Source organism: Symphalangus syndactylus, chromosome X, assembly GCF_028878055.3.
Source record: "Symphalangus syndactylus isolate Jambi chromosome X, NHGRI_mSymSyn1-v2.1_pri, whole genome shotgun sequence".
NCBI lineage: Eukaryota > Metazoa > Chordata > Mammalia > Primates > Hylobatidae > Symphalangus > Symphalangus syndactylus.
This window is the reverse complement of record NC_072447.2, coordinates 23,849,729-23,866,880: the sequence shown is the minus strand read 5'-3', so window position 1 is coordinate 23,866,880 and position 17,152 is coordinate 23,849,729. Positions and strand designations below refer to the sequence as shown.

The window sequence follows — 17,152 nt, the reverse complement described above, 5'->3', positions numbered from 1 at the left end:
AATGGTCATTGAAAATTAAAAAAAGAAGAGAAGTTGAGGCTGCACATATAGATATGAGCATTGTCTATAGGCACGTTATTTCAAGGAAGGACATGAGACCACCTAGATGAGAGAGAGAGGACAGATAAAAGGACCTTCAAGAAATCCAACCTTCTAGTAGATGGCAAAGGAAAAGAACCAGTGGAAGCCACTGTAAAAACAGAAAGAAGGGGAAATAAAGAGTTTTCATATGAGTTGAACATTTTTTTCAGTGAAGCAATTACAACATGGGTAATTTAAGAATTAAAATTCTTAATTAACGGTAATTAATTAATGGGTAATTTAAGAATTAAAAATTAAACTCTCAGGCCAGGCGTGGTAGCTCATACCTGTAATCCCAGCACTTTGGGAGGCTGAGGCAGGCAGATCACCTGAGGTCAGGAGTTCAAGACCAGCCTGGCCAACATGGCGAAACCCCATCTCCACTAAAAATACAAAAATTAGCCGGGCGCAGTGGCGCACCTGTAATCCTAGCTACTCAGGAGGTTAAGACACGAAAATTGCTTGAACCGGGGAGGCAAAGGTTGCAGTGAGCCAAGATCATGCCACAGCACTCCAGCCTGAGCGACAGAGCCAGACTCCATCTCAAAAAAAAAAAAAAAATAGAATTAAACTCTCGGTAAAAGCAAAGCAAGTTCCTGCCTCAAGGTACAAGGAGGTGCATCCTCAGGAACCAGCCAAGAATGTGAACTTTACCTTTGTGTTGAGATTTCACAACCATGCATAGTGGTACAAGTTTTAATTACTTGTCCCCAAAACACCAGCCACTAAAAACGAGGAGGGGGAGTGGAAATGGCTCCATCCCAAACCCTAATGGCATCAGCGTGTGAGAGCTCTGTCGTTAAATCAACACAAAATAAATATGATTGAAGCAGCAGCAGGCCTATCTTTTCAAGCCCAGATGTTTTCTTTCCAAACTTTAATTCAAGATTCAGGGCATCTAAACATAATGAAAATGTTAAGAAAAGCTGCACATACAAAAAAGCACATAGTTGTTTGAAAGACTGAGATATTTGACCAAAAAGTACACTCCATTTTCCAGAAATTAGGGTTTTAAAAAATATGCCTGTCTAGAAAAACCTAAATTATAAAACTCAATATATTCCACAACAAAACATACCATTTCTTAAAAATGTCAAGTGGCATACACAAAATTAAACTCGTTTCATCTGATTCCAAAGATTGTTGACAATGTAATTCTTAAGGGTTTTCAAGCAATTAAAAATTAGATCTACGAGGTTCAAAGCAAAGAATTCCACAGAGATGGGGAAAAAATCAATACAGCTGTACTTTCAGAAATAAGATTATTACATGTTTTGGGCTATGGATCAATCTTTTCCTTTATTTTCAATTTTTTTCATTTTAATTGTGCAACAAGAAAAAAAGACACTGTACAAAGCATTATATAATTAGCAGAGATAAATATCACCATGTTTACAAATTTGCAAACAGATGCACAATTAACACCAATAGATGCGGAATTTCGTCAGCTTCAGAATCTGCAAGCCATAGGTAAAGAATCTCTTTCACCTCTTTTGCAAGTCCAGGGAGGGCTTTCAGCTGGACTTGGGCCCCTGCTCTCCCTACCACCTTCCTCCACAGGTTGTCCTAACTCCTCTTTGTAGGCAGCCAGTACCTGAACAGACAAGGTCTTTCCTCAGCACTCCCACTCCGCCAGCTCCACCTTCCTCCCGAGGCCAGTTTTACTTGGCTTTCATCTGGCTTTCAACTTTATCTCTCTTCTCTTTGCTGGTCTAATTCATGTGTCTGGGTGCTATTACCAGGGGGAAAAAAGTCTGCCATACAGGACTATAATTAGTTAATCTGATGAAGGCAGTTCTGTTAATGATGACAATGTGTAGCCCTCCCAGGCAATATTTGCATTTTAACCAAGGCAGTTAAAGAAAGGACACCACCACCAGGAGGAAGGTCCAATCCCTGAAATCATCCTAACAGCAGCTAGCCACCCACTCCACCCCCTGTGTCTCCGGCCAGCCCCACCTAGGACTAATTATCTAGACTGGGCATTCTCCCGGCCTCCTGCCCTAATGCTCCAGGGCTCCCAGGAAATCATCCCCGGGGAGGAAAAGGAAGAGCAAGTGGGGTGGGGGGAGGGGAATAAATTACCAGCTGAGAGAAAAGGGGAAGGAGGTGGAAAGAAGCCAGTGGGCGTGGAGGTCTCATTTTATATAATAAGTGTGCAGGGAATAGGCTTCATGCTAATTGGACACCCACAGTGATGCTTTCCTCACTCCTTCCAGCATGGGTGTAAAAGAAGCACCGTGTATTCCGCCTCTTAAAGCTGGGTATATTTGCTAAAAGGAAAACTGATTTCTCCCAGTATTTCATTTGTGAGAATAGTCTGTTACAGCAAGTAATCCAAAAAACATATAATGAAAGGCCCAAACACAGCAGAGGCTTACTTCTTGCTCACCATGGATGGTGACCATAGCATGGGCAGCCACCCCTGCAGTCATTCAGGGATCCAAGCAGATGAACTCTGCCCTGCGGCCATCTTCATTCCAGGCAGCCAGAAGGGGAAAAGTAAAATGGCAGGCATGGCTGCAGCTGCACTCCCCAGGGTAGAAGTGTCATGTGGCCACAGCTAACTGCAAGGGAGGCTGGGAAATGTGGCCCAACAGTGTCAGAGAGGAGGAGACAACAAGGACTCGGGCAGGCAGCATTTCTGCCACACTTGTGGGTCCCACTCTAAACCCTAACAGATTTTCTACTCCAAAGATTGAAAGAGTGAAGAAATACAGTCTTGTCACAGGCATACTGAAACTTCATCTTTCCCACTATTGCCACTTCCCAAAACTACTTTTTTAAAACCCTACTGTGGCCCAGGAACAGTGGCTCACATCAGTAATCTCAACACTTTGGGTAGCCATGGTGGGTAGATCACTTGAGCCCAAGAGTTCGAGACCACCCTGGGCAATATGGCAAAACCCTATCTCTACAGAAAATACAAAAAATTAGCCAGGTGAGGCGGCATGTGCCTGTAGTCCTAATACCTGGGGGGCTGAGGTGGGAAGACTACTTGAGCCCAGGTGGCTGAGGTTGCAGTGAACCGTGATCATACCATCACACTCCAGCCTGAATGACAGAACAAGATCCCATATCAAAACAAACAAACAAACAAATAAAAACCCTACTCTGAATACCACATTGATCTGAAAGAGCTACTCCCTTTATTAATATTATAAAAATAAGAAACATTATTCTAGAAAAAAATTAATTTTTTGGTAGAGGAGAGGAAAGAATCACTTCTGGTGGGCTACAAATAACATAGGAAATGTACTGATGCTGGGCATTAGATGTATCTTTTATTTTACTTTTATTATTTATTTATTTTTTGTTTTTGAGACAGAGTCTCACTCTGTCGCCCAGGCTGGAATGCAGTGGTGTGATCTTGGCTCACTGCACCCTCAACTTTCTTGGCTCAAAGCGATCCTCCCACCTCAGCCTCCCAAGTAGCCGGGACTGGAGGTACACACCACCTTGCCTGGTTAATTTTTGTATTTGTTGTAGAGATGGGGTCTCATTTTGTTGCCCATGCTTGTCTTGACTTCCTGGGCTCAAGCAATCCTCCCACCTCGGCCTCCCAAAGTTCCAAATTCTTAATGAATCAGGATTGAGTAGGGAAAATGAGGAAGAGAAGTGAGGGGGAATTTGAGTTTACTAGAGATAGCTTTATATGTTGCCTCATTTAATCCCCATGATACCACAATAAAATAGGAATGATTCTAGTTGGACAGACAGAGGATTACCGATTAGAAACAGTTAGGAACTGAGAGAAAGATCCAGCTTCGGATGCAAGCAAGCAAGCACTGCCTCCTCTGCCTAGTGGTAACCTTCCCTCCAAACTGGAACCACTACAGCCAGAGTTGGGGGGCAGAGATGACCACCCTCGCCCGGCTGAGCAAAGCAGAGATCCCCTCAACTGGCAGACTTCCCATTACTTTTCAACCTGCACTACACCAGAAGTTTATTAAGTAGAAAAAAAGTATCTGACAAAAACATGGCCACCTCCCTGCCTCTCCAAAAAAAAAAAAAAAAAAGAGAGAGAGAGAGAAAGATACAGCCTTAGAGGAATACCCAGGGAAATAGCTTCACCTGATCACTCACCCCCATGCACAGAGCATCCAAACAGCATTTTGGGGAACCCAACCTTCAATACCAGCAGACGGCCAAGGAGCACTAGACATTTGAAGACAACCTCTAACAGGGAAGAAAGGAGCCAAAACAAACAACAAAAGCAGAGCTCAGAAACAATCTATGCAAAAAGAGGACATTTTTAGAGAACAGTTTAATACTGTCACAGATATGGAAGAATCATGAAACAAGATCAGTATGGTATGAAAAAGGAACATTTGAGAAACAAATTTTAAAAGTTTAGAATCTGGGGAAAAAATGAGGACATACATTTGAAACTTAATGGAAAGATTAGAAGATGATGTTGAACGAAATCTTCCAGGAAGAACCAAAATACAAAGAAACGCAAAATAAGGGAGCTGGGCAAAGTGGTACACACCTGTAAACCCAACTATTTGGGAGGCTGAGGTGGGAGGATCAGTTAAGCACAGGAGTTCAAGGCTGTAGTGTGGCTATAACCGTGCCTGTGAACAGCCACTGCACTCCAGCCAGAGCAACACAGCAAGACCCTGTCTCTTCAAAAAAAAAAAGAAAAAGAAAAACGAGAGGGAAAAAGTAGACCTAGTACAAAAGATCAAGAAACAAAAACGTCTGATCTCGCTCCAGCAATACTGCACAACAGCAGAGTGGACACCAGCTTCAGAGTGCTGTGGGAGAACTGTCTCCATTCAGGACTACGCCCAAACAATTTACTGGCAAGATAAAAATCATGCTGTTTTCAGACAGAGAAGATCTCAAAAGATGACCCCCAGTGTGTCTGAATATATTGAGATATTTCATCATTGGGGAGAGTTTGAGGGATGAATCAAGGATAAGTGCACTGAAAATTAAGCAAAGAAAACTATCCTGAACCCTAGTGACTGCAGAAACTTGTGTTGTGGGTACACTGGCCGGGGCCAGAGTCACGGGCAGTAAAAGAATTTACTGAGACAGTAGTGAGTTAAAGAAAAACTAGTTTATGGCTGGGCGTGGTGGCTCATGCCTGTAATCCCCAGCACTTTGGGAGGAGGGCGGATCACCCAAGGTCGGGAGTTCGAGACCAGCCTGACCAACATGGAGAAACCCCATCTCTACTAAAAATACAAAATTAACCGGGCGTAGTGGCAGGCGCCTGTAATTCCAGCTGCTCAGGAGGCTGAGGCAGGAGAATCACTGGAACCTTGGAGGCGGAGGTTGCAGTGAGCTGAGATCTCGCCATTGCACTCCAGCCTGGGCAACAAGAACGAAACTACATCTCAGAAAAAAGAAAAGAAGGGAAGAGAAGAGAAGACTAGTAAAGTACGTTGCAAGGGAGCAAAGGGCAACACAGCAGAGCAGGAGTTGTCTGCAAAGAGGCAGAGGCTGGAGGGAAGTTTTATAGGGTCATGCTGGAGAAGCTACATGCAAATAGAGTTGTTTGTGGTTAGCGGTTTCTCAGAACAATTGTTCTCCCCCACCCTGGGGTCCCTTCTTCATTGATGCTAACTTATGAGGACTCCACAGTATGTACCCCCAGACTCAGCAGTGATAGCAATAGCAACCAAAATAAACACTGAATATTGTTAACCCCATGCTCCTCAGAGCGGGGAAAAGGCCAGCCTTAGTCGCTCATGCCTGTAATCTCAACATTTTGGGAGGCCAAGGTGGGAGGATCACTTGAGGCCATGAGTTCAGGATCAACCCAAGCAACACGGTGAAACCCCATCTCTACAAAAAATACAAAAATTAGCTGGGCATAGTGGCACGCACCTGTAGTCACAGCTACTCAGGAGGCTGAGGTGGGAGGATCACTTGAGCCCAGGAGGTGGAGGCTGCAGTGAGCTGTGATCACGACATTGCACTCCAGCTTGAGCAAGAGAGCAAGACCCTGTCTCAAAAAAAAAAAAAAAAAAAAAGGAAGAGGCTAGGTATGCTGCTCAACATCCTACAATTCACAGGATGGCCCCACAACAAAAAATTATGATGTAATTACATTAGGGGTATGAAGGGCCAAGAATTGTGCCTGAGTAGTTGGGGGAGGGTAGGTGAGCATCGGAAAAGAGCGGAAATAAGGGCCAGGCGCAGTGGCTCATGCCTATAATCTCAGCACTTTGGGAGGCTGAGGCGGACAGATCACTTGAGGCCAAGAGTTTGAGACCAAGCCTGGCCATCATGGCGAAACCCCATCTCTACCAAAAATATAAAAATTAGCTGGGCATGGTGGCTCGAGCCCGTAATCCCAGCTACTCAGGAGGCTGAGGTTGGAGGATCCCTGGAACCCCAGAGGTGGAGGCTGCAGTGAGCCGAGATCATGCCATTGCACTCTGGCCTGAGTGGCAGGACAAGACTTTCAAAAAAAAAAGAGTGGAAAAAAGGCTACATCCTAATATCCTACATTGGGAAGAACAAGCTAATAAACAAAAGTTGCTGCAATATACAATATAAGACATCATGTAGGGATATGGACAGAAATACCAAAAGAAATCAGCTAAGATGTTTTGATAGTTGTCACTAGTCAGGCCAAATGACCAGTAGCATATAAGCACCCTTGAAGAACTACTTGATAATTCATACTGTGCAAGAGCCACTTTGATAAAATAAAACCTCATAAAAGATACACTGACACTCCTGGCCTGTCGTGGTGGCTCATGCCTGTAATCCCAGCACTTTGGGAGGCCAAGGCGGGAGGTTCACTTGAGGTCAGGAGTTAGAGACCAGCCTGGCTGCCATGGTGAAACCCTGTCTCTACTAAAAATATAAAAATTAGCCGGGCGTGGTGGTATGCGCCTGTAACCCCAGGCTGAGGTGGGAGGATTGCTTGAACCCCAGAGGCGGAGGTTGCAGTGAGCCAAGATCATGCCACTGCACTCCAGTGTGGGAGACAGAGCAAGAATCTGTCTCAAAAAAAAAAAAAAAAAAAAAATACACTATCATGCTTGCCCCTTCCCTTCTATGAGTAAGGAAGTGTTACCTTTCAAGGACACAGAGTCTACCCTGCCTGGGTTCTTGTTGACCTTGACAATTTGCCTTTGATCTGAAAGTCAACTTTTGCCAAAAGAAAGATAATCCCAGCCCTTCCTAGCCAAGCCAAAATGCTGTTTTTCTTCCCTTTCCAAGAGAAGCAGCCCTCATTGTCTGCAACTTAATATGCTGGGGATTTAAAAAAAAAAAAAAAAAAAAAAAAAAAAAAACCAGCCCAGGGGCTCCTTATCTGCGGGAAAAAAAAGTTACCTTTGCTTTGCAATTCAGAACATCCTGGTTCTGAGGTTCAACCAAATAAGGTTTGTCCAATTTTTTCTTTTTAATGATATAGTATTATCCTTCTAAGACATGTTCCCCCAAAGAGAAGCTGGAACATTCACACCCATAATGGGAACAGGCTGGCTCTACTACACGACAGCCCAAATACTGCATCATACAAGGTTAAGGACAATTCCTCCAGAATACACCCTCCCTGTATCAGATACTGGTGATTTTCTTTTCTTTCCTTTTCTTTTTTTCTTTCTTTTCTATTCTATTCTGAGATAGAGTTTTGCTCCTGTTGCCCAGGGCAATGGCACGATCTCACCACAACCTCTGCCTCCCGGGTTCAAGTAATTATCCTGCCTCAGCCTCCAGAGTAGCTGGGATTACAGGCATGCACCACCACACCCGGCTAATCTTTTGTATTTTTAGTAGAGACAGGGTTTCTCCATGTTGGTCAGGCTGGTCCTGAACTCCCGACCTCAGGTGATTCGCCCGCCTCAGCCTCCCAAAGTGCTGGGATTACAGGCGTGAGCCACCATGCTCAGCACTGGTGATATTTTTTAAAAGGCCTAAAAGAGCAACAGGCAACCCAGAACTCTTTCAAAATCCTTCATGTGGGTTAAAGTTTTCAGCTTGCATGTGTAGGAAGAGGGCTTGCAGAAACCTGCAGAATTTATCCTTCAAGAATTGCCCCACTCCTGACTACAGTGCTTGAAAGTAAAAGAAGACCTGAATAAAAAGTCCATTCGGCTTTTACATTCTAACATTATCGTGTAGAATGTTCCTGCTGCACCCGGTGTGCAAGAAGAAAAGTTCCACAGAGCCCCAGCTTTTCTCCGCTGCCCCTAAGAACTTGGCCACAAATCCAGGTTTATTTGCATGCTGATACAAAACAACTCTGGCAAGGGGACAGACAACTCCAAAATGCTTTCCAAAGAGAAAAACCAGCCCTTCCCAAGTGGCAAGCCAGTTTTTTTGACCATGAATTACAAAGGTAGATTAAGAAACCCCCAGCTCATTAGGACAAGGTGAAAACTACTACTTGTTCTGAGCCTTTCATTATCATACTATTCTACCTTTAGCTCTTGGGCAAACTAGTGTTCTTTTCTTTTTTTTTTTTTTTTTTTTCAAAAGATAAATGTTACGACATGTTAAGAAATACTCATAACTGAGCCATGAAGACCGAACGCATCCTGGTACAGAAGTGAGATGCATAACTTATGTTTACGGCTTCTCATAATCGCAGAAGGCTCTGGATTCATAGGCGTGAGTCAAGCTGAGTTAATGTCTAAGAGAGGAAGAATCCTCCCAGAGCTGACCCTCAAAGCCTCCAGCTCCCAGACCCTGGAATAGGACTTGAGGCTCACTGCCTCACTCCCGCCCAAAACATCGCTGGAGAACAAGGATGAGAATTCAGCAGGGTCACATTAATTCACAGGCTGGGAAAAGGTAATAAAGATAGATTTGAAAGCCAGTTGGCAAGGCGGGCCTACCAACTGAAAGGGTCTTTCAGCACAGGAAAGAAAGCTCACCTCTCGGTTTTTAACCTTACTATTAATTCTTAAATACAAATGGATCTTTATAATGACACTTATCCTAATAGCTGAAGAAAACACGGTAGCTGGCATCAAAAAGTGAGTAAAGCTTTACAACTCGGACATCACTCAGAGATGGCAGAGGCAGGGGAGATCCAAGCCCTCACCCACTGGTTCTCAGACACCTGGAGAAGCAGCAGCACTCCCTCGTGCAGATGCTGACCGCACACTGCGTCTGGGCACAAAAATCCACCAGCAGCCACAAAGTTGAGAGTCACCCGCTCCTGACCCACTGCTGAATTCAGCAGGTCCCTCTTTTTCAAAACCTTTACTGATATTTCACAAAGAGCTTGGTTGGCTCTTGGGAGCCAATATAAAGACATACGAGACAAGAACTGATCCTGACCAGGGTGGTCACTCTGAGCTCCCCGGTCCTCAGGTCACGAGGTGACTTGGCATGGCCCATAAAGTGGAGCCCCCTTTCCAAACCAGTAAGGTACATCAGAGGCGCGGGGCCTCCACTCCTGCCCATCACCAACCACCAGTCTCAGCCCTGTGCCCTCTGCAATCAAGGACTATGCTAACACTTTACAGAAGACACTTGCCACCTGGCTGCACACCCCCCAAAATATGCCCTGATTCCGTCTTTGGCATTCACACTGGAAAGGACATTTCAAAGCTCTGTCTCCTATCCAGAGAAATGTTCTCAGAGTCTGAAGCCCTGGGGTGGGTGAGTCAGGTGGGGGGACCTCCAAGCGTCCCAGACCACAGCAGTCTTGTCGCACACAACAGCTCTGGTGCCCAATGGCAACCCGAAAATCAATGGGTTCCCAAAGGAGCTGCCCTTGGGGCTAGGCCAGGCCCAGGTTACTGTCTTCTTTGGAGCTTTGGGCTAAGGCTTCTGGCATTCTTTCTGGGGGAGGGAGCGGACTCTAAGAAATAGTGAACAGGAGAGGCTGGGGCTTCATTCCTTCCCTCCCTTAACAAACATTCCTGAGGCCACAGGTGGCTGCTGACACCCAGCTGGTGTATTTAACGCTTCCTAATGAATCCCCCAAACAGCTTTGTGGAATTCAAGCCACTCTAGTGACATTTTAGAAATCAGTCCCGTCCCCTCCCTTCCCCCCACTGAAGACGTCCACTGGTTGAATGGATGGGAACAGAAACATGCAAAAAACCCACCAGGATCACATATATCCACCATCTCTACTTCCGTTACGTAGATTCCTACAGCATGGACGTTATTCCTGCCCCCTCTCTAACAACAGCATGGAAATATGGGTTTGAGTGCATTTTTTTCACCAACTGTAGCAAAATTTCAAGGCAGAAATCAGCAGAAACGTACTGAGGAGTGATGAATCCTGTCGCCATCTGTCAGCGGAGGTTCTGCTGGGCTTCACGCATGCACCCCAAATTCCAAGAATGCTACTCCTCTGAAGTTAGTATCCCTTTAGCTTCAAACTAGACCCAGAGAATAGTCAGTCCTGATTCTGAACGGCCACTGTAGATGCCCATAAAACACAGCACTTGGGAGTTCCTGCTTCAATTTCCTTTCTCCAGCTACAAAAATGCAGATGAAGCAAGTATTTGTTTGAGTTTGACTATGTAAATAAAGCCTATTCTCAGGGCCAACGCGTGGGAGGAAAACAGCCCTCCATGCAAACACTGGCAATGCCAGGGGCCTCTAAACACACCACCCTAAAGGCCAGTATCTTCAAAAAGAAACACAAGTTTTAAGAGCAAGAATCCTTTAAGAGCAAAGGTGATATATGGTTAATCTAACAAAAGTGATTCAAAACCAGGCTAATTTTGCCCCCAGAGGACATCTGGCAATGTCTGGAGACATTTTTATCGTCACACCTGGAGAGAGGTGACAGTAGCATCAAGCAGGTAGAGGCTGGGGAGGCTGCTGAGCATCCTCCAAAGCACAGGGCAGCCCCACAGCAAAGACAGATTCAGCTCACAAAGTCCCCAATGCCAAGGCTGGTAAACCCTCGCCTAACCGATGTGATGAAGGTATTCAATATGGCATTGCAGGAGATCCCAGACCCAAGCAGATGGCACTGACTGGAGGGGAGCAGCAGGCTTGAACACTGGGGCCAGTCTGATTCTTAGGGCCTTTCCCAGGACTCAACAGTTTGTGACCTCAGGATTCACCATTTGCCCTGCCTGGGCCACAGCTGTTTCATCTATAAAATGGGCTGATAAAATTCCATCTGAAGACCAGGACCGAACCAGCCTTGTTCTTGACACCCCTCCCAGTTCTACTACAGCACTCCCATGAGGCTTTCAAATGATACCCTCATTATCATAAAGAGAAGGTGCCCTCTTACCTTAACGCAAGCTATCCCCAAATCAGAGTCTGCTAAATAGCAAGTGGGTTGTACAGTATTCCAGGGCTCTAATATGTAACTATTTAATTACAAGTGGAAAAAAAAAAAAACTATTGGAAGAGCTATTTTTTAGTGAGCCCCAGTGACTTTTCAGTAGCTTTTGGGAGAGGAAGATTCAAAGCTTGGATTAATCCACATTCTGAGCCAAGCGCGGTGGCTCATGCCTGTAATGCCAGGACTTTGGGAAGCAGAGGAGTTCGAGACCAGCCTGGGCAAAATGGTGAAACTCCCCGTTTCTACAAAAAGTTTAAAAAATTAACCAGGCATGGTGGCGCACATATGTGGTCCCAGCTACTCAGGAGGCTGACAGAAAAAGACCCTGTCTCAAAAAAAAAAAAAAAAAAAGGAAAAAAAGAAAAGAAATAAAAGAGAAAAAAAGAAGAGTGTTCTGGCTGGGCAGAGTATACACACTTTATGACTGTCCACCATGTTTCCAAAGAAGCCAACATGATAAAAGACTACACATTGGTCAAATTTATAACAATGGCAACCTCTTTCCCGAGTTCAACAAAAATTTAGTGCAAAGCTAAACAAGGCTTCCCCAAATCCCTTCACAAAGTTTTGTAATCATGAAAGCGACAGAAAATATAGAATGGAAGACGCTGGTGTCTCATTTGCTATTTGAACAACAAAGCCATCCCACTTCCCAAACTGATTACCAGTGGGGCGGGTTAGGAATCACTTAATTTCTTCCTGCTGTGGAGAGGCAGGAAAGCCGAGAAAACCGGTAAAATTATCTTCAAACGCTTCTAGTCGCCAAGAATCTTTACATTTTAAAAAGAACTTCGTCCACACGAAAGGTCCGACTCAACCCTTCGCAGAGAAAATGACCACTACACACTTTTAACCAGAACACAGGGTGACTGGACTGTTGTTTATGTGTTTGCTTTTACAAGTTCATACAGGTTCAACTGGTAAGTTTCCAGATGGATTTTGTTTTGAGACAATAAAATTCAATGTTCTAAAGCAAACCACACACACACACACACAGAACATTCCTGATGAGATACAGCTGGAATTTATTTCTTATTATTAGAATTCGGGTCCTGCTCTTAGGAAGCAGGCTTTCAGGTTTCTCTAAGTTTGCGCAGGTATCCAGTGCGCAGTGAATCTGGGACTGGAAGCCGAAAGTCAGTAAACATTGATGGGCTGAAGGGAATCGAGAAGTTGCGCTGGCGACAGCTGCTACTCTAGGTTTCGCAGTAATCACAGGCACGGGTCCAAGGGGTGCCGAACCAGGGACCCCAGAGAGGCAAACATAGGTGGGGACGGCTCGGGGACACGTTCCTCCCCTGGCCTCCAGGCAGCCCCGCAGGTGCAGGCCGCCGCTGGCGGGCCCGGGAGTGCCAGAGGACCCGGCCAGGCCCCTGCCCGGAGGAGGGAGGGGGAGGGGAAAAGGACTCGGGGCAGGAGCCATTTAAACTCTGCGAGGCGCTGGGAACCGCCAAGCTCACACGCCCACGCAGGTCCTGGCGCCCAGACCCCGCAGGTGACCCCAACAGACGCGCGCGCCAGACCCGGGGGCGCGAGCCTACCGCCCCTCCCGCGCCCCTACCCCGACGCGCCCCTACCCCGACGCGCCCCGCAGCGCGGCCAGCTCCGGGCTGTCACCGCCCGCGCCCCGCGGCCGCCTTACCTTGGTGATGACCAGCGGCTCGCCGTGCTCGCGGCCGCCCTTCAGGGTGAAGCCCCACGGGGCGCCGCCGCTCAGCTGCACCTCCACCAGGCGCCCGCCGTCGGCCGCCCGCGTCTCGGCCTCCGCCAGGCGCTCGGGCCGCGCGCGGGGCTCGGCGCCCTCCATGGCGCGGCCGCTCAGCGTCCCTGGCCTGCGCCCGTGCACTCCGGGCAGTCCCGGCCGTGGGATCGCGAGGGAGGCGCGGAGCACCGCAGAACTTGCGCGGTAACTTGGAAAGAAAGTGCCGGCCCGGCGGCGGAGGGAGCCCGGAGGGCTGGCGGGGAGGGGGCGGGGCCGGGGCCGGGGCCGGCGGGGAGGGGGCGGGGCCGACGGGGGGCGGGGCGGGCGCGCTCGGGAGCTCGTACCGCGGGGCCGGGCCCGGGGAGCGCGTACAGAGATCCAGTCCGCGGCCCGAAGGGTGAGGGGCGGGGTCAGGTGAGCGCTCAGGGGCCCACGCGGCCGCTCGTACCGGGGAGAGCTGGGGTGGGGAGCGCCCCGGTTCTCTCGCCCGGAGGAGGGGAGCGAGCCGGGAGGGGCGCTCAGGCGCGCGCGCCGTTCGGCGGGGTCGGGGTCGGGGTCGAGGAGCGCGCGCCCCGGGGCCGGCGCAGCCCGCGCGGGCGGGGACGGGGGCGGAGGTCCCGGCGCCAGGTTGGACCCTTCCTCCCGCGCCAGAGCTCTGCAGTGCTTCGAAGCTCTGGGCGCCCCCGCCCGCCGGTTTGAGGCCAGGACCGGGCAGGTGAGGCGGCAGGTGAGGCAGCGGGCGCGGGGTGGCGTGGCGGGAGTCCCCGGCCTCCTCCGTCTCGGGGCACGCGGCCCGCCGGCGCCCACACCTTGTTCTCGCGCACCACGGGCTGCCGCGCAGGTGAGAGCGGAAGCGCCGCGGGAGGCCCTAGTGCCCGCGCTGTGGCCGCTGCCCCGGGGCAGAGGGACCGCCCGTCCCGCGCGGCCCTGCGCGCACTCACGCTCTGGACTTGGAGAGCCGGGAAGGGCGCCCCCCAGCAGCCTGGGCCGGGCGCAGGTCCGGCCTCTGGAGGGGCTTGGAAGGCGGGCGCAGAAGGACCGTGCCCCGTTTCCACGAGGGCGTTCCCACCTTCCCGCAGAGGCCTCCCGCAGCGCCAGCCCGCCGCTCCTCCCACAGCCACCGCGCAGAAAGCCGTTCCGTCTAGACGCTGTCCCCACTCGCCTAGGATTGGACCACAAGGTCTTCAAGTTTCCCAGGTTTACATCCCCAAAAAGGGGAGGTGGAGGTCTGGGATTGGTGAAAGTTTGCGGACAACACGTGTGCCACCTCTTCCTGCTCGGTTTCAGTTTCCATGAAACTCTGGTCTAAAATACCTGCATGGATAGGTATTTACATGCTTTGCAAAAAAGCTTTTTTCGTTGCTGTTTGTATACGTAGCTGAACGCTGGTGAACACCTCTTTTCTCTAAGCAGCTCCATCCAGGCCCTTTTCAGAGGTGACGATGCTGGAGTACGCATCCGGGACAGGCCGGGAGAGCACTGGACAGAGAGTCAAGGGTCCCCAGGTCTGGGTTCTGCCACTGTCAAGCTGGGACAAGAAATCTCAGCTCTGGTCTGTTTCTTCAGAGGTCAAGTAAGAGGGGTGCATTCTGTGGGGGTGTCTCATGCAGCCGATTGAATTCGGAGTCGCAACTCCACTGGGCACCTGTCATGGCGCTGGGCACGTGGTGACTGCCCCATAATTCCAACTACAGTCTCTGAATGCCTTTAGTTATAAGAATGAGGCGATTTTTTCTTTTTCAAAGATTAAACGAAGGCTTAAGGAATGTGCCTCTCAGAATCGAGCGTATCTTGACTGTGGTGATGGTCACAGGAGCTGCCAAGTTGATTAAGTTAAATTGCACAGAACTAAATGCACGTGAAACGGGAAATCTGAAAAGGCTTGGTGGATTGTATCAATGTCCATATTCCAGGTTGTGACATTGTGCTGTAGTTTTGTAACGTGTTGCCATTGGAACAGGCAGGTGAAGAGTGAAGGGTGCACAGGACTTCCCTGTATTATTCCTTACTGAGAGGTGAAGCCAGTTGGGTGGGGACTCAGAGAACTTTTCTGTTTTACAAGAGGATTGTAAAATACACCAATCAGCGCTCTGTGGCTAGCTAGAGGTTTGTAAAACGGACCAATTAGCACTCTGTAAAATGGACCAATCAGCGGGATGTGGGTGGGGACAAATAAGGGAATAAAAGCTGGCCACCCCAGCCAGCAGTGGCAACCCGCTGTGGTCCCCTTCCATGCTGTGGAAGCTTTGTTCTTTCACTCTTCACAATAAATCTTGCTGCTGCTCACTCTTTGAGTCTGTGCCACTTTTAAGAGCTGTAACACTCACAGCAAAGGTCTGCAGCTTCATTCTTGAAGTCAGCAAGACCAAGAAGCCACCGGAAGGAACCAACTCTGGACACATTACAACTACATGTAAATCCAGTTATCTCACAAAGTTTAAGAAATGGATGGATATGATAAACCAAAAGATAAAGAGCCGTATAAATATACCTAGTGTGCTTATTAGAGTTTGCAGACATGTCCTCCCAAAACAGCCCATTCCCTACCTCCCCACCCCAAGCTGGTATAGACTTCAGTCTAAGCTCTTACCTGGGGCTAAAATTCAGACCACTAGACTGACTATAAAGCAGAGACAGTGATTTCATTGTCTCCATAAATCCAGCATTATTCTATACAGCCCCAAAGTCATCTTTAACATTTTATGTTCACCATATATAATCATTGTCAGATTACCCATCTGCCACTTGAAAGGTTTATACTTTTTGTTTAGAAGGACTCCCTTGTTCTTAAACTTAGCTAGAAATTTACATCCATCCTTACTAAACAGTGTTTAGCTGAGGTGTTTTGTTTTTTTAATCTTCACATTAAGCATCCATCTCAGGATGGTTGGAATATTTATAAGGCTGCTGTCTATAATGATGTTATGCTGTAAGGGACTGAACCAAGATTTGTGTGGCCTGCTATGAGACAGGTGCCTGCTCAGTCATAAATTCTTTTGTGATATTCTTGGGGTTACTATGGTATAGGTGCGATGACAGCACTTCTATATTGTGTTTGTTTTGTCATCACAAGACACTGTCAATCATCTTGTGAAAATATATCTCGTGGCTGAAAGGCATCACCCCAGTTGATCAGTCTTGCACCCCCATTGGGAGAGTTTAGTATGACATTGAACCAGTGTATGGACTCCTAGTAGATGGCTTTCTTTTCTGAGAACTCACAACTCAGGTGGAATTTTCAGAGGCAGAATCCATTTGTCCACGTTAGTCTTTTGTCCTTTTGGAAAGCTGAGGGGCATGTTTGTTCTGTGTAATTTCTCACTGTGGTTGTATTGCTCGGAGAATAGGGTGAGCATATACTCTCTTCTGGACCTGCAAAGAATGTGACCTTATGAGCGCCTGCCCCGGGGATTCAGTAGCCTTAGGTGTTTGTTTCACTTTTTCTTTTCTTTTCTTTTTTTTTTTTCCTCTTTTTTTTTTTTTTTTGAGACAGAGTTTCACTGTGTCACCCAGGCTGGAGTGTAGTGGCACGATCATGGCTCACTGAAGCTTGACTGCCCCAGGCTCAGGTGATCCTCCCACCTCAGCCTCCTAAGTAGCTGGGACTACAGGCATATGCCACCACACCTGCCTAATTTTTAATTTTTTTGTAGAAACGGGATCTCACTAAGTTGTCCAGGCTGGTCTCAAACTTCTGGGCTCAAGTGATCCACCCACCTCAGCCTCCCAAAGTGCTGGGATTACAGGCATGAGCCACTGCACCCGGCCACTTTTTCTTTTTCTTTTTTTTGGAGGTGGAGTTTTGCTCTTGTCACCCAGGCTGAAGTGCAATGGTGAGATCTTGGCTCACTGCAATCTCTGCCTCCCAGGTTCAAGAGATTCTCCTGCCTCAGCCTCCCAAGTAGCTGGTATTACAGGCATGCGCCACCTTGTCCGGCTAATTTTTGCATTTTTAGTAGAGATGGGATTTCACCATGTTGGTCAGGCTGGTCTCAAACTCTTGACTTCAGGGGATCCACCCGCCTCGGCCTCCCAAAGTGCTGGGATCAGGCGTGAGCCACCGCACCCTGTCCCCGGCCACTTTTGCTAATCTGAGGTCTATTTCCTATGAGAGAAGAGACAGATGAAAC

The 17,152-nt window shown here is 48.1% G+C and overlaps 1 protein-coding gene across 2 annotated transcripts in view; it reads right to left on the bottom strand.

Moving 5' to 3' along the window:
* The window catches only part of SHROOM2 (shroom family member 2), a 163,662-nt gene extending 150,418 nt beyond the window's left edge, over positions 1–13,244 (bottom strand). The window contains exon 1 of one of the 2 annotated variants that reach the window (XM_055268190.1): positions 12,963–13,244. In XM_055268190.1, the coding sequence (XP_055124165.1) occupies positions 12,963–13,127 (165 nt within the window). In that variant the 5' untranslated portion in view covers positions 13,128–13,244. The remainder of the gene's footprint in view (positions 1–12,962) is intronic. The other variant, XM_063634948.1, reaches the window with a different exon arrangement.
* Between the last annotated feature and the right edge of the window lie 3,908 nt (positions 13,245–17,152).